Source organism: Pelodiscus sinensis, chromosome 29 (assembly GCF_049634645.1).
Source record: "Pelodiscus sinensis isolate JC-2024 chromosome 29, ASM4963464v1, whole genome shotgun sequence".
Lineage (NCBI taxonomy): Eukaryota > Metazoa > Chordata > Testudines > Trionychidae > Pelodiscus > Pelodiscus sinensis.
Genome location: NC_134739.1, coordinates 14,358,960 through 14,380,968, shown reverse-complemented (window position 1 = coordinate 14,380,968; position 22,009 = coordinate 14,358,960). Strand labels below are relative to the sequence as shown.

Genomic DNA, 22,009 nt, shown 5'->3' with positions numbered 1-22,009 from the left:
TTAGGGAGTTACTATCAATACAAGTGTCTCACTCGAACGTCCTGTAACTTGCCCATGAAAAATACAAGAGTCTGGATTCTGCCAAAACAAAACTTTATTGCACAAAAAAAATCTTATGTACAATTGTATATAAACAAGATATTTTATAGTGACTCTTGTGCATATATTTTCAAATCATTAGGTCTAAAATTCTGTCACTAAAACATGTCTGCCTAGAGCAGTCATTGAGGATTGTCACTTTGAAATGGAAACATTCAGAAACTGCAGGAAGGGTAACAGCTATGAAACTAATACTTCTTTTACAGCCACATGCTTAGGTGAATGGTGTCCACAGTAAGGCATTTTTGTGTGTGGATGGAAATGCCACATGCACCACATAAGAGATTTTGGAACCAGCTCTGCCTTATGAAGGCATTCGAGGCCCATCTCTAACTAATTTTAAAGTGAGATTTACAATGGATTAAACAGAGGTGCTACAGTAGTATAGCTCTCAACTTTTCATACTGATATGCCTCCATAAAACCTTATATTAAGGAGCACACTGCTTGGACTTCCAGCTGGTGTGTCTTAGGTAAGTTTTCTTTTAGAGAAAACAGGGTTCCATTCTAAACCATACCAGTGACAGGCCCAAGATGAGGGTTTTTTTTTTAAAAAGGCTCATAAGTTGTTAAGTGGCACCTTTAATTCAGGAATGTTTCCATCTTTCAACCTCTCAAAGCTACTTACGCTGCAGGATGCAGGCTTTGGACATTTACAATAGTTGATATTCTACATAAACAATCTGTATTGAAAATAATTCACCAGCACATGGGACATTGACATAACTGTGCAATTTGAGCTAGAAAGAGAATCTCCTTAGAACAAACAAACGAAAAAGTTACCTGACTTGGATCTTCTTTCCATGTCACACTAGCAATCAGCAGGAGGGTTATAGCAAAGGAGGAGGGATGGGGTTGGTGCACCATACCATGCAACTACGTGCTTAATTTTCAATCAATGCTCTTGTAAAACAAGATTAAGCCCTTCCTAAAGCAGTTTATCACCCCCTTTGGTGGTATCAAAAAACAATTCAGGCCTGTTATCTGCTTGCTTGATCTGGGTGTGTTTCATCTCCACAGTTTATTTTAACTACATCCTTGATGTAAAGGGCAGGTTTCTCCTGGCTGCCAATGCCAAGAGGTACAAATTGCACAACATGAGACTCTGCTGTTAAAACTATCCAAGTGTTGGGAACTAGTTTTACAACTGGTCACATTTGGCAAGGGAACGTTCTGCTGCTATAGACACTTGCTTCTCCCCTTCTCTGGAGAGCTCCGTTAGAAAATGGCTTCCTGCTTAGAAATGCCTTATCCTAGCATCTTATTTCTCCTGGATCAAATATTAGCGGGAAAAGAAAACAGCAGCCAAGGAAGCAGAGCAGTTCCACTTGGAAAAGCTAAAGTAGAATATTTCCTACAATATTTTAACACCACATATTTAAAAAAAGCCCCACAACCTTCAATTGTGGGTTTGACTTTTCAAAAGAAAAAACCCCAGTGATTTCCCCCCCCCCCCCCTCCAATGTTTCCAGGGTAAAAGCATCTGCACTTGATTTATGAGCTTTTGCAGCTTGAGTCCATTTCCCCCCTTTCCCTCACCTACCTAAAGTCCAGCCAGGAAATGCCACCCAGGTCTGGATGCAGCTTTCGAAAGCCTAGATTCTACCCCGTTTCTCTTTGGTCTGTCTAGAACGTGTCTAGAAGAGACATCAGCGGACAGAGGGGCCTGTGCCCCACCTTCCCCCCCAGACAGGCATTAAACCTGGGCAATCAGCAAGTGGGCCTTCTAGTATTGGGGACTCCACATCAAAGTGCTCCTACAGCTCTGGTCCGGAGAGGTCAGCACAGCCGGCCACATGCTGGTGAGTCAAGAACAGAAGAGCTGTCAAACGGAGGTGCATTCTACATCTCATTGTTTTAATCAGAGAAAGAAAAACCAACCCAGTGCAGGCGTTTCCAAAACAGCCTGATGCCACATGATCCAGCTTTCTAGCAGAGGAAGTACCTTTTAGAGGAGCCTTGTTACTAGCTAGGCTTTGTCTACCATCAAGTCCTCTTGTTCTGTAGCCACAGAGCATGAAAGGAGACAGACCTCCCCTCGCTGTAGCCACGCTGGAAGTGGCATGGCGCTCAAGTCAGTCGGGGGGATTCTAGAGCACAAAGGCTGAAAAGCCCAGGGGTGTGGGGCTCGTATCTGGAGACCTCTAAGCTTTGGAGCTCCCTTGAGTGTCCGTCTCTGTCTCTGAGGAGCTGCTGTCAGAGTCTATGTCTACGTTCTCCTGCTGGTGTTTCTCTTGCACCTTCAGCCGAATGCCTTGCAAACGGAGTAAGAGGGACTGATAGTCAAAGTGGCCTCGTTTTTCACCAAAAGGATCCTGGTTGGAAACAAGTAAGATTTAGACACAAAGTACGCCAGGCCATACCAACATCCCTGCAGTACTCCCACCGCCATGGTTAACCGGTTCATGGAGGAGGCTTACCGGTTAGGGTTAACAGGTGGGGACTGGAGCAGTGCCCCACCTGCCATGGGCACGGGCTTTCCAGTCCAGCCCCCAACCACAGCAGGCCATGGGCAGAGGAGCTCCAGCCCAGCCAGAGCACTCCCGACCATGGCAAGAGGAGCCGCTGCTCCAACCCCTGCCTGGCCCGTTTTATTCCCTTAACTGGTTACACTTAACGCTTAACTGGTTAGTAATTAAAGGGGATTTTACATCCCTGCTGCAGGGCAAGGAGACGTTTTGGCAAAGACGCTGGTTAAACGCCTGTTCTCTGCCAAGCACATTGTGGGCTCTTCGGTGTCAATGCAGAGAGAGGGGATCTTGGCTTGTTCAAAAGCTCTCATCTGAAACACCCAGGCAATGCACACTGCATGCTCTCATGTTGACCTTCCTCAGGCAGATGAAGGCGGAGTGGACACTGGCTGGATTTGAACCAGCGTTTCAAAGAACTGAGGAGCTGCTCCCAGGCAGGAGGGAATGAGTCTCAGCAGAGAAAGCCAAGGACTATAGTTACTGACACCTCACACAGCGCTAGAGATTACAAATGGGGAAACTGAGGCACATAGTGCCTAGTCATACAGCTGGGCAGTGGCAAACACGCAAGAGAGACTTAGCTCCTTCTCTCAGGCCCAGAAGGGACCATAATGGACGGAAGCTTCTTTCCTCCCCACACACACTACACTCACAGGGAAAAGCCGACAACCACACTGACACCTTTGCTTTCACCTATGGTTCGTCTAATGAGGCGTTCTGGATGGGCACAGCAATGGCTACCTCTGCAGGACCAGCCTGGTGTGTCCGTACAGCGCCTAGCACCACACGGGTCTGGGCCATGACCAGACCTCCTCGCTGCTACAGCGATAAATGGAGCCTCTGCTCCTCGCAGCGGCCACAACGGTGACGGAAGGGTGCGATCGGAGCCTTTCCTGACTAACCCCTCCAGCCAGGTAGCTTTACAATGCAGCCTCTCCTCACTGTACTCCAGATTCCAGCTGATGCGGGTCAGACCATGTGGGCTGGTGGCACTGTTCAATCCAAACACAAGCCGTCTGCTGCCATGACACGCCGGGGGAGCTCCGATTTTATGGCTAACAGGGCTGTATAAAGGGCACGTGTCGACATGAGGTGTAAAATTAACCACCCCCCTCTTCCGTCAATGGCGAGATCTTTCAATGAGTCATTTGGGAGATGGCTGATTAGAACAGAAGAAACTCACATTTGTACAGAAATAGCTTAGCAATCAGCCGCTCTCAATACAGATCTCTCGGCATTGGAAAAGGTTCAGAAAAGGGCAACACAAATGATGAGAGGTTTGGAACAGGTCCCATATGAAGAGAGATTGAAAAGACTGGGACTTTTCAGCTTAGAAAAGAGGAGGCTAAGGGGGGATAGGATAGAGGTCTATAAAAATCATGACTGGTGTGGAGAAAGTGAGTAAGGAAAAGTTATTTACTTGTCCCCACGACATAAGAACTAGGGGGTCACCAAATGAAATGAATAGGCAGCAGGTTTAAAACAAACAAAAGGAAGTTTTTCTTCACTCAGCACACAGTCAACTTGTGGAACTCCTTGCCAGAGGATGTGGTGAAGGCTAGGACTTTAACAGGGTTCAATAAAGAGCTAGATGGATTCATGGAGGTTAGGTCCATCAATGGCTATTAGCCAGGATGGGTAGGAATGGTGTCCCTAGCTGCTGTTTGTCTGGAGATGGGTGACAGGGGAGGGATCACGTGAGGATTCCTTGTTTTGTTCCCTCCCTCTTGGGCATCTGGTATTGGCTACTGTCAGCAGATGGGATACTGAGCTGGATGGACCGTTGGCCTGACCCAGTCTGGCCGTTCTTATGGCAGTAGGGAAAACAGAGTGGCTCAGGAGCAGTGCTAGGAAAAGCCTGAAAGCATTGTACTGGCTGGGGATGGAAGAGGTTAACTGAAGAAGTCTGGAGGTGTGCCTAACGTAGTGAATACAAGGAGAGAGAGGGTAAGTTTAGAAGATAGGATACACAAAGAACAAGTTAAAAATCACTTAGGAAAGTTAGATGTCAGCAAGTCACCAGGTCCTGATGAAATGCATCCCAGGATACTCAAGGAGCTGATAGAGGAGGTATCTGAGCCTTTAGCTATGATCTTTGAAAAATCATGGAAGACGGGAGATTCCAGAAGACTGGAAAAGGGCAAATATTGTGCCTATCTATAAAAAGGGGAATAAGAACAACCCAGGAAACTACAGACCGGTCAGTTTAACGTCTGTCCCAGGGAAGATAATGGAGCAGGTAATCAAGGAAATCATATGCAAACACTTGGAAGGTAATAAAGTGATAGGGAACAGCCAGCATGGGTTTGTGAAGAACAAGTCATGCCAAACTAATCTGATAGCTTTCTTTGATAGGATAACGAGCCTTGTGGATAAGGGAGAAGCGGTGGATGTCATATACCTAGACTTTAGTAAGGCATTTGATACGGTCTCGCATGATATTCTTATTGATAAACTAGGCAAATATAACTTAGATAGGGCCACGATAAGGTGGGTGCATAATTGGCTGGATAACCGTAGTCAGAGAGTTGTTGTTAACGGTGCTAAATCCTGCTGGAAAGGGATAACAAGTGGAGTTCCGCAAGGGTCTGTTTTGGGACCCGTACTGTTCAATATCTTCATCAATGATGTAGATATTGGGATAGAGAGTACGCTTATTAAGTTTGCAGATGATACCAAACTGGGTGGGGTTGCAACTTCTTTGGAGGATAGGGACATAATTCAAAATGACCTTAGCAAGTTAGAGAAATGGTCAGAGGTAAACAGGATGAGGTTTAATAAAGAGAAATGCAAAGTGCTCCACTTAGGAAGGAACAATCAGTTCCATACATACAAGATGGGAAGCGACTGTCTAGGAAGGAGCATGGTGGAAAGGGATCTAGGGGTCATAGTGGACCACAAGTTGAATATGAGTCAACAGTGTGATGCTGTTGCAAAAAAAGCAAATATGATTAAGCAAAACTCGTGAAGTCATTCTGCAGCTCTACTCTGCACTAGTTAGGCCTCAGCTGGAGTACTGTGTCCAGTTCTGGGCACCACATTTCAAGAAAGATGTGGAGAAATTGGAAAGGGTACAGAGAAGAGCGACAAGAATGATTAAAGGTCTAGAGAACATGACCTATGAAGCCAGGCTTCATGAACTGGGCTTGTTTAGTTTGGAAAAAAGAAGATTAAGGGGGGGGACATGATAGCGGTTTTCAAATATCTAAAAGGGTGTCACAAGGGAGGAAGGAGAAAATTTGTTCCTCTTGGTTTCTGAGGACAGGACAAGGAGTAATGGGCTTAAAGTGCAGCAGGGGAGGTTTAGATTGGACATTAGGAAAAAATTCCTAACTGTCAGGGTGGTCAAATATTGGAATAAATTGCCAAGGAAGGTGGTGGAATCTCCCTCTCTGGAGATATTTAAGAACAGGTTAGACAGACATCTGTCAGGGATGGTGTAGACGGAGCTTGGTCCTGCCTTGAAGGTGGGGGTCTGGACTCGATGACCTCTCGAGGTCCCTTCCAGTCCTATGATTCTATGATTCTATAACTGGTTACTCAGTAAGCAGTAGGCTTATTGGCTTGCTTACCCAGTAACCAGTTAACTGGCCTCGTGACCGTGGCGTTTAACCAGTTAAACAAACAGTTTATCTGGTTAACTATGTTAGTGGGTTTTTACATCCCTCATGGAAACTGAAGGCATTGTACTGGCTGGGGATGGAAGAGGTTGGACGATCTCAAGGAACCGGGTTGCCGCAAAGCACCTTTGATCCTTCACTTCCAGTAGCAAAGATAAAAGTTAGAAGAGTTACCAGCTGGCCAGCAGGAAGAAACCTCTTCCCCACATCTCACACATCTTAACACACATCAAAGGAACATAGTGACTACGCCCTAAGGAGAGATTAGGAGCACCATTGGCATTTTAGGAGAACACACACCAGCTAGCTAACCTCTGACAGGGACATAGGAACTGCCACAGTGGGGGTAGTTTCCTATTCTCTTAGCATGAATCAGAAGCTAGATCGGGGTGGGCAAGCATTTCTGATGGGGGCCCACTCCAAGGTTTTGGAAAGTGGTCGAGGGCCGCACAATTCTATGGTATTAATGGATGTGGTGCGGGGTTTGGGATGGAGGTTGGGTGCAGAAGGGAACTTGGGGGAAGGAACTGGGGTGCAGGAGGGAGAATGGAGTCTGGGAGGGAGTTTGGGGGAAGGCAGTTGTGACATAGGGTAGGGAACTGGGGTGAAGGGTTTTGGGATGTGACCTATGGTTGGAGTGGACTGTGATCTCGAGCAGAAGATTGGGCTGCCTGATCTGGGAGGGGATATAGGTGCATGTGCAGTAATGGGGCAGTAGTGGGGGACAGAGGGTTGCGGAAGGGAGGGGCTGGGATGCCAGAGGCAGGTTCTGGCCTGGAGACTTACCATCCAGCAGTCAAACCAGCCTGCTTGCCTGCCCGCTAAAGGCTTGGAAAATGTTTCTGGCTGCTCAGCCATGTGCTTGAGTGAGTAAATGAGCAGGAGGGTTGTACTTCGTGGCTGCTTGTTACTCAAACCAGCCAATGGGATTGTGCTGGAGGCAGGAGCAGTGTCCGAATGTTCCCCTTCTCCCCTCTGGACTCAAAGAGAAAGCGCCCCACAGCCTGCCTGAGGCTCCCCACTGCCTCTGCAAGCTGGATCCGGTGGCTTGAGGAGCTGCATTTTGCCCAGGCCTGAGCCAGACACATGGAGAGGAAATACAAGGACGCTGAAGCTCGTGTATCTCCCCTGAACTCTGGCTTCTAGAGGGAACTTTCAGATGAAGTACAATTGGCACCAACAGAGAAAGAATTAAGCGGACGCTTTGCATTAGCGGAAACCAGTGTATTAACAGCCCCAGGAATTTCTCACTGCCTTATTTCATGGCTGATGTGAAATCAAAGCACATGTCTGGAGAGAATTAAGAGATTCCAACCTTCAAGGAGTTTCTTTTCTCTTCTCTCCTCAATTAGTCATGTCAAGAGGCAAGCTGATGATCTCCTTCACCCAAGGTAGCCAGGATAAAATGAGCCAACATCAAGCAGACATCACTATACACCACATAGCTGGCAAACCAACACTTATTTCTTGCAGCCTAACAGGTTATTAAACTGCACCCTTCTCATGAAGTTGTAGCACGGAAAGCAGGTTGCCAGCGGCTTACCTGCATTGTCTGTCCTTGTAGGTGAAGCCTCTCTTTGCACACACCCTCGTAGAAGTCAAAGTACTCCATGAAGGACTTCTCCATCACGCCTCTGGGACACCACGAGAGAGCACATGGTCAAGGCAGGATGAACGGGCATTTATGCACTGGTCTAATCCCCTGGTGGCCAAGTGTGGCTCCATTCAGTTAAGCAAACTTGTCATTCATCTAGTCCACAACACACTGCATATGCCACCAACACTTATAAGCAGGGCTCAACAAATCGCTATTTCTACTCGCCCGTGGCAAGTAGATTTCAGCCCATCACTCCGTTCGCCCCGTTCACCGGCTCTGCACGCATGCACATTGCTGGTCTGGCGCATGCGCGGTGCGGGGCTGGCCAGTAGATCTCACTGCGGTTTGTCAAGCCCTGCTTATAAGGACAATCCAAGCAACCGAGACAACCATTTCACTGCTCAGTAGAACTTCCCGCACAAGGGGTCTACATTAACTTGCATCATTACACTGACTGAATCACACCACCCCAGGAGCTAGAGAGAGTCATTCAAGTAGGGCCGCACCAAATTCATGGTCTATTTTGGTCAATTTCAGTGTCTTAGGATTTTAAAAATGGCAAGTTTCAGGAATTCAGATATTAATCTGAAATTCAGGGTGTGATACTTGTAGGGTATTGCTGCCCTTACTTCCACGCAGCTGCCAGCAGCAGCACTGCCTTCCAAGTTGGGCAGCTGTAGAGCAGCGGCTGCTGGCCAGAAACCCAGCTCTGAAGGCAGAACTATTGCTAGCAGCAACGGAAAAGTAAGGACGCCCTCATCTCGTATCAGCACCCTTCCTTCTGCACTGGGGGCCCTAGGCCAGGTCTACACTGAAGGGGAAGGTTGCATCGAGATACGCAATTCCAGCCATGTTAATTATGTAGCTGGAGTTGTCGTATCATCCCCACAGCAGGAGGCCAACAGGAGCAAACGCTCCCATTGGCTTCCCTTACTCCTCACAGATGCAGGAGTCCTGCCTGCCAAGTGGGACGTCCTCTGAGTTTAACTTTAGCGGATCTACCTAGACCGGCTAAATCGAACTCTGGAAAATCAATTGTGGCAGTGTGGATTTTCCCAGACGTATAGACATGGCCTTAGTCAGCAGCCGCTGCTCTCTGGCCACCCAACTCCGAAAGCCATGAAGAAGGGTGGGAATCCGTGACCCCCTCCCAAAAAATAACCTTGTGGTCCCCTGCAATTCCCTTTTGGGTCAGGACCCCCAATTTGAGAAACCCTGATCTCCCCTGGGAAATCCATATCGTGTAGGGTAAGAGCTCACAAAAGGCCAGATTTCCTGGGGGGACCCCACATTTCACCATCTGTGACGCCCTGTGCATGACTGTGAATTTGGTAGGGCCTGCCAGAGAAGGAACTGGATGTGCAGTAGGAAACCCAGGCAGGGAACTAGCACACATGCTGTGTGAGTATTAGACTCATTACACACCGGGAACCATTAGTCCTCCCCCATGCAAGACAGGGACACACCGTCCCCATTTGACAGTAGGGGAACGGGGCAGTGCCTACGGTGACACAACGGAGGTGGAACTCAGACACCGCAAGATGAAGAGTTCCCAGTCCCCGGCCCAACGTGAGACACTGCCAGGGACCGTGACGTGTACAGAAGTGCCCGGTTACATCAGACTATCACCATTTAGCGCAAGATGGGGGCCCATCAGTAGATTCGCTCCTCCCCCCATTACCTACCGTAAAGGTTCGGGACAGGGATACTTTCCTTCCAGCATGTCGCAAACAGCTACGCGGATGGTCTCGTGCCGAATGCACTCGTTATAGTTCTTACTATCCCCAGGGTGCCTCTCCTGTCAGTGGAAATAGCGGCACTGAGTCCGTGACGTGCGACGGGCCCTTCCCTTCTCACGCTCCCCGACAAGCTCTCCAGACACAGTGATCTAGCTTATGCTGAAAAGCTGGGAAGGGACTCCAGAGCAGGGGCCTCAGGTCACTGAGGATTTGGATCAGCCTGAAAGGCAGCACAACAGTCTGGCTCCCTCAGACGGCCCGAGGGCCAGGAAATCTGAGCAGCTGGGTTCACACAGAGCCCAACAATAAGGCCCAGGGAAGCCGCTGACTTTCAGGAGAGATTTGCAGAATTAGACCGAGCCCCTGAAGATACAGGCCGTTTTCTTAATGCTTCCACTTATCGTAAGGCCCCCCCCTTGCTGAGAACATGAAGTAAAACGTGATCGGGCTCGAGCGTTCGCGCCTTTTTCACCCCTGCTCTGGATTGAAGACTGGCGGCCGTTAGCAAAAATCGCAAAAGGGGATTACAAGCACTCGAACCCTTCTGCAAGGCAGGGAGGAGGGACATGGAGGTTTAACCGGTGGGCCTGAAGGAGCTCCCCACCTACCACGGGCAGAGGGCTGCTCCAGCCCCATGGGGGGCCTGCTGCGGACAGGGGCTGCTCCAATGCAGCGGGCCCAGGAGCCCCGCAGGCAGGGGCTACACCGATCAGGATGCTGGAGTAGCTCCTGCCTGTAGCAGGGGGGCGTTCCAACCCCCCCCATTTCTCCCCCTTTAATCGGTTAACCAGTTAAACAAGGTGTTTCGCCGATTCAACGGGAATTCACATGCCTACTAGGGATGTGAACGTGCAACCGGGTACACAGTTAACCGAGGAGCCGGGGCTCAGCTCTTAACCTTCCCGGTTACACAAGGGAAGATGGCTTAAAAGCTGGCTCCTCGCACGTACTGGCTCCCGCCTCCCCCTCCCATTCCCGCACTGCTGCCTCCGTACCAGAGGCAGTGGCCCTGCTTTGCCTCCCAGGAAGCTGCCTGTCCACCGCGTGTAACTACGTAACCACTGACATTTTCAACGGTGACACGTTTACTTGATGATCCATATTTGAACATCCCTAATCCAGCAGGCGGCTCCCTGCCTACTGTCCATGGGGTAACTTGTGGCTTAGTGTAGTTACAATTTGCTCGTCTCACAGTCACTCAGACACAAGAGCATGGAAGAGAAAGCAGGAGTCACCCCGTTGCTGCTCCAAAGACTTGCATAGCCCCAGGATGACTAATTGTCTCTCTGCAGAATGGAATCCACAGGGGAACAGGAGTCAAGTGATTTCAGAACTGGAGTAAGCTGGGCTCGTAGCATTTCAGAATCAGAGCTCTTACCTGCTCAAAGCCAGGCTCATTGTGGTAGGGATTCTCCGTCATCAGAGACTGGATGGAGATCAGGACTGAAGAGATACTCTGTGCTGGGCTCCAAGCAGGACCAGTCCAAGTGCTGCAACACCATAAACACAGGAACATATGGAACAACAAGATCTAGGAGAGTGGTTCTCAGCCAGGGGTTCTGGGGCCACGAGTCGGCAAAGCAGGGCCAGCGTTACACTTCCTCGGGGCCAGGACAGAAAGCCAAAGCCCCAGCACAAGGGGCCGAAGCCTGGAGGCCTGAGTCCTGCCATCGCAAGCTTAAGACGGAGCAACAAAGCTTTGTGGGGCCCTCGTGGCCCTGCTTTGCCGTCCCCTAACGCCAGCCCTGGCATTTGTATGCAGGAAAGCAGCTATCGTGGCATGGGTGGGTCACGGGAGTTTTTACAGCACCTCAGAAAGAACACGTTTGTGAAGCCCAAATCTAGATTCGACTCAGTGACCTGCCCTGTCGCCATTGCCGCTCTGTGGGACATGGCCCAGGGCAGGAAATCAGAAAAAGCTAAAAGGTGTCTACCCCGAAGAGGAAGTGGGCAAGAGAAACAAGGAGCCAGGAAGAGTCCCCGATCATCGGCCATGCTCAGAAGGCTCATTGGGTGGGTTTCTTCTCCCCCAGCTGTGCCCCCTACCTGGATTAGGGCTCAATTCTTGTAAATTTCCCTTTCCTACCAGCACCGAGGTGCCTGGCAGACAGAAAAGAACAGCACAGCTGGGAAAAGCTCCTCTAGGAAACTTTCAAATGATGCATCTTGCTTGCATGGTTTTTGGCACTAGCCCAGACGGGCAGGATGCCATTTAATTGGTTAACTGATTAAACAGGATTTCACATCTCTAATCTGAATTCAGGCCTCTGTGCACTAGGAAACACTGCCTTCCGTAGCAGCAAAGATCTACAGGTCCCTATGCCACCTGCAGGGATGCACATACCTTTACGGAGAGGGCCGCTGGGTTGGCCTCCCTTACCCCTTTCGTCCCAGAGCCTTTCCCCACCCACTCTGGAACAGCAGCATTTCAAGAGGGACGCACCTGGCACGCGACAGGTTTTCAAACCCCTTTCGTTTTACAGCTCCCTGCCCTTTCAGTTTTATGCCTTCTATCATGAATATCCCAAATGCTTGAGGAGGTCTCCCCAACCAAGTGCTTCCCCCGGCAAGCCCACCTCCTCCCGTCACATCAATAGTCTTCCTTCCTCGAACCGTTGCTCTGTCTTTGCTCTAATTTAGGATCCAACCCCGAGAGGCGAAGAGCATCCACAGCCTGTGTGGGCTCCACGCTAAGCTGCACTGCGCTCACGGGTGTTCATAGATTGTGCCCTTACATTGTTAACATGTCATTGCAGGGACGAAGCATTTGCTGGGTTGGGACCATCCAGACACGATCTTCACACAGAGCTAATGGGACTGTTGCATAAAATTAAACATAGGTAGGGTTGGCGCCCGTGTCCGTAGAGCGGCTGTTTGAATAGTCTAGTGGTGACTAGAAATTATTATACGACTCATGGTTTTGCATCAAGTCACAGGCGGAAGCAGAGAAGCAGTTAAACAGCTTTCAAGGGAGTTTTTAGTGGCTTTTTTTTTAAATATCTATTTTCTCTGTAAGAACCACACACACACAGGAAATTACAACCACAAAAATCTACACTCAAACAACAATAGGGGTCAGGCTTCAAACCACAAAAGCAGAAGAAATGCAAAGTTTAGGCCAAAACGCTTGATGTGGGAGATGGTAAAGTGGCACAGTGGGGTGACAGAACAGATTTGCAGCTTTGTGGAGTTAAAGACGGTCAGACCCGCATTTTAGCTCAATTTTGGCAGCTTTAAGGCCTCTGTCCTGCTAGTAACTTCATGCAGGATCTGTGCAGGCAGAGGTCACTGCAGGATTGGAACCTAAATAGGCAAAGAGGGACACACACTGTAAAGAACTGCCTGCAGCAACCTCCCGGCTTCCCCTTGGAACAGCCGAAGTCTCCTCTTACCCTAGAATACTCAGGCAGACTTTCCCATTGCGGTAGAAGTTGGGGTTAAACCTCACTGTATTATTCCCCGTTGTCATCAGTTTGACCCTTGGTGGGTGGATGGGATAATCTGGAGGACAGCGAAACAGGAACAAGAAGAACCCCCCTTCATAAGGCGTGTCAAATGGGCCTGTGATCAATGCATGAATCTGCAAAACAAAAGCCCATCTTGCGCACCACTTCACAATTGCGCAGCACGGTGAAATTCTCAACAAAACCGAACAAAGGCGAGAAATCGCGACAGAGCTCACGACCAGGCTTCTCCCACCAGCACATCATGCACGGCCCACTCTTTCCCCCTCCCTGCAAGACTCGCTTCTACCCATAGCCACTGCTGCACATTTCTCTGCCTCACCTGGGCGCAGGGAGCGCCCACCTGGCCGTATTTACCAAGGGACGGCAGCAGCTGCACCCCTCACGTGCTTTCACATACACCCACTCCAGATCTGCGCAGCCAAACACAAATCAAACAGCACTTTGCCGTAATAGCTTGGCTTTTCAAATGTTCAAGGATTTTAAAAAGGACCCCACATGATTAACAAGAAAAAAGAGTCTCTGCCTTTTTCTCTGATTGCCCCCCTCCCTCAACACGGGTATGTCTACACTACAAAGTTAATTCGAACTAACAGACGTTAGTTCGAATTAACTTTGCTAGGCGCTACACTAGCGCTCCGCTAGTTCCAACTTAATTCAAACTAGCAGAGCGCTTAATTCGAACTAGGTAAACCTCATTCCACGAGGACTAACATCTAGTTCGAATTAACTAGTTCTAATTAAGGGGTGTGTAGCCACTTCATTCGAACTAGTGGGAGGCTAGCCCTCCCCAGCTTTCCCTGGTGGCCACTCTGGGCACCACCAGGGAAACTCTTCTGCCCCCCTCCTGGCCCCGGAGCCCTTAAAGGGGCATGGGCTGGCTACGATGCCCGTGCCAGGTGCAAGCCTGCCAGCACCCAGCCAGCAGACCCTGCACCTGGCACGGCTTGAGCCAGCCACCAGCTGCCACCCAGCCCTCCGCCTCTTCCTGGGACCAGGTTGGCAGCTCCCAGGAGCCTGCCCAGGTCCGCAAGAGGCGGGCGCCCACCTGGTCTAGTGCGGACATCGTGGACCTCATCCACGACCTCCGCGCTAGGCACAGGAAAGTGGCCGTCTAGGGCAGGATAGCTGCCAGCCTGGCCACCCAGGAGCAGGTTTGCATGAAAATCAAGGTGGTCCAGTGAGACCCCCGACCCTGAGCTTAGAATGGCCGTACTGGGTCAGACCATCTAGCCCAGTAGCCTGTCTGTCAACAGCGGCCAACACTAGGTACCCTGGAGGGGATGGACCAAAGACAATGACCAAGCCATTTGTCTCGTGCCATCCATCTCCAGCCTTCCACAAACAGAGGCCAGGGACACCATTTCTACCCCCTGGCTAATAGCACTCCATGGACCCAACCTCCATGACTTTCTCTCACTTCTCTTTAAACTCTGTTCTAGTTCTAGCCTTCACAGCCTCCTGCAGCAAGGAGTTCCACAGGTTGACTATTTGCTTTGTGAAGAAGAACTTTCTGTTACTAGTTTGAAGCCTGCTACCCATTCCTTTCCTTTGGTGTCCTCTAGTCCTCCTATTATGGGAACTAATGAAGAACTTTTCTTTATGCACCCTCTCCACACCACTCATGTTTTTATAGACCTCTATCATATCCCCCCTCAGTCTCCTCTTTTCTAAGCTGAAAAGTCCCAGTCTCTTTAGCCTATCTTCATATGGGACCTGTTCCAAACCCCTGATCATTTTAGTTGCCCTCCCCCTCCCACCCTCTCTCTTCCTCTCTCCCACCTCCTTTTCCCAGTCTCCCCCAGTGTTGTTCAATAAAGAGAGTTTCTATTTTTGACCACGTGTCCTTTATTTTGTACATCAGGAAGGGGAGCTAGGGAGGGGTAAGTGGAAGGAGGTGAGGGAGGAATGGGGTACGAGCCCCCGATGGGGAGGACTGGGGTGGCTCTGCGGGCTCCTCGGGGTGGAAACTCTCCTGCAGCCCCCCCGATTGACACCCCCCCCCCCCCCCCCCGGATGGCAGCCTGCGGCAAGTGCAGCCGGGCTGATGGCCGAGTGCTGTGATGTGCCGTGTGTGGGCACTCAGGACGCTCCAAGCCAGGACTGCTTTGCAAGCGGGGAACCCCTGAGAACTGTCTGTCCGGGGTGGAGGTCGGGACCCTTTAAGCATAGCCCTTGGCTAGCCTGAGACAGCAGCTCCACGCTCTAAGTTCTAACCTGATGCCCTGCCGGCACTGCTTCCGGCCATCCTTAACCTCGGTTCAGGGTCCACTCAATGTGGACATGCTAGTTCGAATTAGCAAAACGCTAATTTGAACTAGTTTTTAGGTCTAGATGCACTAGTTCGAATTAGCTTAGTTCGAATTAACTAATTCAAATTAAGTTAATTCGAATTAGTGCTGTAGTGTAGACATACCCCATGTTATTTTCCAACTTCTGAAAATCAACCAGCAAGAGGCGTTTTCTTGGCTTGAAGATAATGTTCCTGATTTGTACTGAAACTGATCACTGACCTTCCTCAGCCAGGACCTAGGGCCAGGCTCACAATCTCGCCTCACTGTAAAATGGTCTATGAAGGCCCTGATTACGCACAGGTGAACCTACTCCCCTCAGGCTATGAGGGGAACCAGGTTATTTCCTTCCGTGCGCCCCCCAAATGTGGTCAATGGATCAATTTTAAATGTTTCTTAGCTCCTTGTGATTTGCTGTGCAATGCCAATATGACGACGCTTTGGGACACCATCGACAATACCACGCATTGTTGGAAAGCGTCTGTGGATTTTCAGCATCCAGCATCACGCTGGGCCGAAGTTATAATTAAAATGCTGAGATATTCCTGCCTGCAGTAACTTAAAACCCAAAGGCCTTGCTTAGGCCAAGGGTTAGTTCTGGTGGAACCTGGCAGTGGAACGTTTGTTGGAGAGATGGGGAAAGCTGGGACCAGGAGAAGGTGGCAGCAACTTCTCCTCCACCACAAACCCCACAGGAAAACAGGGCAGCTCAAAGAGTGGTTGTTTCAGGGAGGCTGGGAGATGCATTAAGGGCATCTCCACTGGGGCGCAGGGAAGCAGGCGAGCACAAGGAGTGCAAATTACACCTCTGCATCGGCTTGGATGTGAATCATGGCCAATACAGCCACTAATCGGAAGCTTCTGCAGCCACCACACTCCCCAGTTTGAACATTTCCCATCCCCCGTCTCCGCCGGAAGATTCTCATCATCTAATGGCTCTCACAGTGGAGTCAGCTGTTTCTTCAAACATTTCCACTGATCACTTTCAAGCACTGGCTGCGAGAAGCCAGCTGGATTGGCACCTGACCAATTTACAGCGGCCACTGAGGCGCTACTGGATTTATCTGCAGAACCGTGGATTACGACTTCCTAAAGCCAGTGTCCTTGAAAGCCTCTTGCAGTTTTAAACCCAATTCTTTCCCATTGTCCCCCAGAAATTTAAAATGCATGATTCTTTTATGACATTTTATGGATGCTCTGTGAAACTCTTTCCCACTCCTCTCCCAAAAATGGCATAGATTAAATCTTAACACACCCAGCAAAACAAGATGGAAGGGGAAAAGTTGGTTCCGTTTCGGATATTCGCTTACCTTAGTCATATCATGAGGATCAGGCACAACAAACATTCCAGGCGGTGGTTCCTTATAAATGGACATGATATCCCTGAACAAAGAAAACAGGAATCAGCTAATATCTCCCTTTGAGTCAAGCCCAATCCAAGGAGCAGAGTAGGAACAGGAGAAAGCCTGGGTGCGTCAGAGAAAGTGCAAAAGAAGTGAACTTGTTACTGAAAGCATTTGTTTTATTGTGTTGCTGTTTCATTGTTTTCTGCCTAAGCTGTCCCTGCTGATCCAGGAGAAGAGCCGTACGATACGTTACAAAACCGACAGAAGCAGATGTGTCTCCTTGCAAGCTGGGGACAATGAGAAGCATGACACCTTAAACAGTGAAAGAGCTCCTCCCAGTGTTGATCTGAGTTGCACACCCCCGCAAAAAGAGCCTTCCTGTTTGTAAAGAACACTGAGTTGAGCAAAAGTTTTGGTAGTATGACGAAGCAGATGGAACTTCTAAGAGATAAGAAAACCTCAACATCCAACAAGTTAGTGCTTGGATTGGAAACAGTTTGTACCACCTTATGGTGAAGTTACAGTTTGGGAACAGGCAACAGAACAAGGCTCTGCAATAATTTGGCAAGCAAGGAGGTTTGAGATGCGGGAAGAGGAAGAATCTATTGAAATTACACCAGCACTTGTAACACACTGTTCATTGTTTTAAAGGTCATCAGCGTGCCAGAGCTAATGGGAACAATCCTTTTACATGCATCCTTTAATACTGCAGCTAGATGGGGGACAGCAGGATTGTTCAGCTAGCATCACACAGGCAAATGAACGAACGGGGCTGAAGTGGGCCAGTTATCAACACCTTTTACGACTCAATCTGGGAAGACAAAAAAGAAACCATTTCCCCTATTGACCCAATACAAAACTCTTGAGTTGCAGATGCCCAAAGAATTTTGGTTTGACTGGCAAACAGCTGGCACGACAGACTAGATTTTAAGATGAAAGGGTCAGGTGAGGTATCATCTTATAATGAGACAGAGGACAGGATCAGGAGATCAGAACGCTGCTCTTGTGTCTGATACAAGCTCACTCAGGTGAGTCAAGTTGCCTCTCTTGTATGCACCTGGGAAAATGCAGTTGTGAGACTGAACTCAACGGATGGGCTTTAAGATCCTTGCATGAAAGTGGCAAAATATGACTTCATGCCACTCAACAGAACAGACATTTTCTTAACTACTGGCAGCAGTAAGAATGGTTTAACCAGGCGGGGACAAAGGGAGGAGTTTCTGTCAATTCCCTCTTTAAATTATAAACATGATCACTGAAACAGGCTTTGGCAGTTTTAGCAAGAAGTTGCTGACCCATATGAGTGGCCACATTTCAGTGGTGGATAATTTATTCTATTATATTCCCCAGAAAGTCCCACCCAGACATTGGGTGCTTCATTTCCTATGCTGTACAGCATGGCTGCAGAACAGCTGTCACATTCCACCCAAGACCTGGATACACGACTGTACAGCCCACCGCTCGCTTTGGGAGCCTTCTGGGTGCTTTAGAAATTACAAAGCGGCATTAGTGCACTGGCTCTAACGCGAGAGCAGCGAGCTGACGTGCGCCAACAAGGCCAGAGGGACTCGGGAGCACTGTGAGGCACTGAACGTTCTCCCAACATTGGGGAAGCCTCCTGAATCCTAGCGAGCTGCAGCTATCTCTGGGGACAAGACCCAACTGGTGATGAGCAAGGTAGCGCCACACGCCACTGTGGAAAGCTGTAAGTGCCAGTGGATCAAGAACTGCATCCAATGCCTAGGTTCACAGGTGCCTCAGTGAAAATCTTGGCCTTCACCACACCCTCTGGCAAAGAGTTCCACAGATAACTGATAAGCAAAAGCTCATAAGGTTAATGCTGTAGACTACACACATCTCCCTCCCCCTAACTTGCCAGTACTTTTTTTTTTTAGCAGGCTGGCCAGCAGCCCGGCTCAGTCCTGGCTTGCAACGGGTCTGGGACCTACTCCTGCTGTGGCTCTGCATTTAAAGCATAATAGGAGCCGGGCGGGCAGTTCCAGCTCACACCAGGTCTGGAAGCTCAGACCTCTTCCTCCCACCCGACAAGGGCTGCTACCACCCTATGCTGCTGTCTCTGTATCAAAGGCAGCAGCATGGGGCAACAGGCAGCCAGACTGCAAGGGGAGCTGCTTTTTAAACTGATTCCCCTCGCGGACCAGCTCCTGCCTGGCATCCCATGCTGCTGCTGCTTCTGATTCAGAGGCAGCAGCACAGAGCAGCAGGCAGCTCCTCTGGAGTGAGGCTGGAGCACACTGGCTGCTGGCTCACCCCCGGGCACTACAAAATAATTAAGTAACCATGAGGTTATTCGACCATTCAGTTAACCGACATTTGACATCCCTGGAACATGGAAGAGATCATCCTCTCCCAAGCATAAATGTTATCGTCTGGTTCAGAGGGGGCAGCCGATTTAGTCTGAAACTGACCTCAAAAAAGAAAAAAAAACCCAACAAATAGTCTTGCAGCACCTTAGAGACTAACAAAAAAACCCAAAAATGTAGACAGAGCCCCCCCCCCCCCCCACCCCACAAACACACACAGAGGCAAATAGGACAGGACACATCAAGGCCAAACCCCTCGGACTCAAAAAGAAGCTGGGAGATGAGGGGCCAGGACATGTGTTTGGTCTGGGGGGGGGGGGGAAGAGAACCCCCGGGGGCTCTTTTCTGAGAGAAAGGAAGGAAAACACAGAGCAGAACACCCAGCCAGACCAGGCCCTGGAAGATGGCATGGTGGGGGCCGCGGTCACAGCCCCCAGCAGTGGGGGGGGGTGAGCGGGCTAGGGGGGCGGTCAGTGCCTCCAGCAGTGGGGGGAGGCTGGCAAGGGAGTCTGGCAAAGGGGAGGACAGCGGGGGGAGGGGACCCGCAGTCAGTGCCCCCAGCAGCGTGGGGGGTGAGCGGGCAAGGGGGGGCGGTCGGTGCCCCCAGCACAGGGGGGGGGAGCGGGCAATGGGGGGGGCGGTGCCCCCAGCAGAGGGGGGGAGCGGGCAATGGGGGGGTCGGTGCCCCCTGCAGAGGGGGGGAGCGGGCAGGGGGGGCGGTGTCCCCAGCGGGGGGGGGGGAGCGGGAAGGGGAGGCCCGGGGCTCGCTCACCGCTTGATCCGCAGCAGGCAGGCGGGGCTCGGGCGCTCGCTGTCCCAGTCGCCGCTCACCGTGGGGTCCCAGAAGGCCGAGTGCGTGAGCAGCGCGGCGCCGGCGGCGGGCAGCCCGGCCAGGGGGGCCCCGCCGCTCCCGGGGGGGGGCCCGGCCCCCAGGGGGGGCGCCCCGAAGCCGGCCGCCCACAGCTCGGCGGGGATGAACACGCCCGCGCCGCCCCCTCCCCCCGCCGGGGCCCCGCCGCTCGCGGCCTCCTCCGCCGCCGGACTCTCCGCCATTCTCCGCCGCCCGCGCCCGGCCCGCCAGAGCGCAGCTTCCGGGACTCCACACCAGCGAGTCCGCCGGCCAGAGCGGCCCCGGATCCCGGCCAGAGCGTCCGCCCCCAGCCTTTCCTTCCTGCCACCATCGAGTCCCCTCCGCCCTGCAGAGCGCCGGCGCCACCAACGAGGCGCCACCATAGAGGCCGACGCGGCAGCCGAGCGTCGCTCCGCTCGAGGGGACGCCCAGCAGCCAGGAGGACCGCTCGACTCTTCCTCGCCGCCTGGCACGGGGCGTGGCTTGGCGGGCAGAAGGGGGGTGCATGCATGGCGGGTGTATGTGCACATGCATGGCGGGCGTATGTGCACATGCATGGCGGGCGTATGTGCACATGCATGGCGGGGAGCTGCATCAGCTGGCAGCCCTCTGCGCCCCCCACGTGCAGGGCACCCATCCCCCTGTAGGTCCCAGAGCAGTGGAGGGTCAGGGACTATTTTTCTCGCCTTCTGCAAAAGCCTCTGCCTCTCTCATCACAGCATGATGACATTGTGAGCATGGCTGTAATGTTTTGTCAGGCTCTTGCCCCAGGGGCTAAGTCAGCTCCTCCAGCTACCGTTCCAAAGGCAGCGGCCCTGGTTTCATCTTAGAGTGGTACAGCCCCTTGCAAACATGAGTTAAGCCTCCAAAGCTCCTTTGAAGTACAAAGCATGCTCATACGTGAAAGCGAGGAACAGGCAGCAAAACGGTGGGAGGGCTTTGGACACACCTCCCCTACTCTCCCTCCTGCTGAAATTTAACAGTGTTATTTTGAATCATGCTATAGGATTTGAGCCACACAAATGACCTCAACTGTATATACTTAACCATTGTCAAAAGTTGGAAATATTAGGCAAGCTTTCCCCACACAATAATAGTTACAGGTTAGGTTAAACTGTGTTAAAACTCCCAGTACAGCAGACACCCTTCCAAAAAAGCTGAATAAGGGAGCAATTAAATGCCCCTGTTTAGCACTAGCCAAAAGAACAGACCCACATGGTAAGGTTAAGTGTACGCTATGCCACACAGACTGAGGGGTGCATCAGGGACTTATACAGCAAATGCTGGAGCTGGGTAATGACCACAGGAAGGAATGGGGTACATTTGAGGCTGTTTCTATACTTAGAAGCATAGCACTTCAGTGACAGGAGGAGTTTTCCTGTCACTGTTGGAAATCCACCTTCCCGAGACGTGGTAGGTAGGTTGACAGACACATTAATCCATCAAACTAGGGCTGTCCACATAGTGGGCTAGGTTAGCTTGACTACATTATTCAAGAGTGTGAATTTTTCTCACAATAGAGCAGAGTTGATTAAATTTTCTAACATAGGCCAGCCCTGAGACAGAGGCAGAAGCAATAAAGATGACACAGGCAGGCTCCAGCTAAGAAAGCCAAGCATACAGCCAGAGCAACAGTGGGGAAGCAGGGCCCTAAGAAAAGGCCTACAAAGAAAACTTGTTGCTGTGAGTGCTGATTGAAAGAGGCTTGGACTGTGAGCAAAGAAACGCTCTTGTATAGAGTCCTCCTGTCTTCAAGGAAACAGGACTTTGTACATTTGAGGGAAAAAATAATTACATGAAAGAAATAACTAGTATTGATTTCTCACTGTGGAAACAACTTTATAGGATTCCAAATTTTGGCTAAGCACTTAGGTCAAAAGGCGATATTACTACAAAGTCACAATTGACTAACAAATTCCTCTTCAAGGTCACTTTTTCTGAGGGCACAGAAAGGAAAACCAGCTGCCTAGAATAATAGACAAGTTGCTAGCCACCCGTAAGTGCAAAGGAGAGCTCTGCCAGGAAGAGTGAAATGTAATCATTTCAGATTGATTTGTCACAAAAGCTAGGAAAGGGCAAGGTGCAGTCTGCACTTACTCATCTCTCTACCAGGAAGGAGCAACCCACAGAGATTACACCACCCAGCAATCCCTGCTTTAACATACCCGTAAGCCTTTTATTTACAAATTATACCAGTAGGAAAGGGTGG

At 50.5% G+C, this 22,009-nt stretch overlaps 1 protein-coding gene across 1 annotated transcript; it reads right to left on the bottom strand.

Moving 5' to 3' along the window:
• Positions 1-76: 76 nt before the first annotated feature.
• Positions 77-20,144, bottom strand: UBE2Z (ubiquitin conjugating enzyme E2 Z). Its single transcript, XM_075911635.1, has 7 exons — positions 19,723-20,144; positions 16,591-16,663; positions 12,918-13,105; positions 10,904-11,015; positions 9,472-9,584; positions 7,733-7,823; positions 77-2,413 (listed from the first exon to the last, which is right to left on the bottom strand). Exons 1-7 carry the CDS (start codon positions 20,001-20,003, stop codon positions 2,243-2,245), a joined length of 1,029 nt encoding a protein of 342 aa, XP_075767750.1. The 5' UTR covers positions 20,004-20,144; the 3' UTR covers positions 77-2,242.
• Positions 20,145-22,009: the final 1,865 nt, after the last annotated feature.

Coding starts and splice junctions, on each gene's coding strand:
- UBE2Z (XM_075911635.1), bottom strand. CDS start 20,003: ATGGCGGAGAGTCCGGCGGCGGAGGAGGCCGCGAGCGGCGGGGCCCCG. Junction 16,664..19,722: donor TGCCTGCTGCGGATCAAGCG/GTGAGCGAGCCC, acceptor TTCTTTGTTCAG/GGATATCATGTCCATTTATA. Junction 13,106..16,590: donor ATCCTCATGATATGACTAAG/GTAAGCGAATAT, acceptor TTTGTTTTGCAG/ATTCATGCATTGATCACAGG.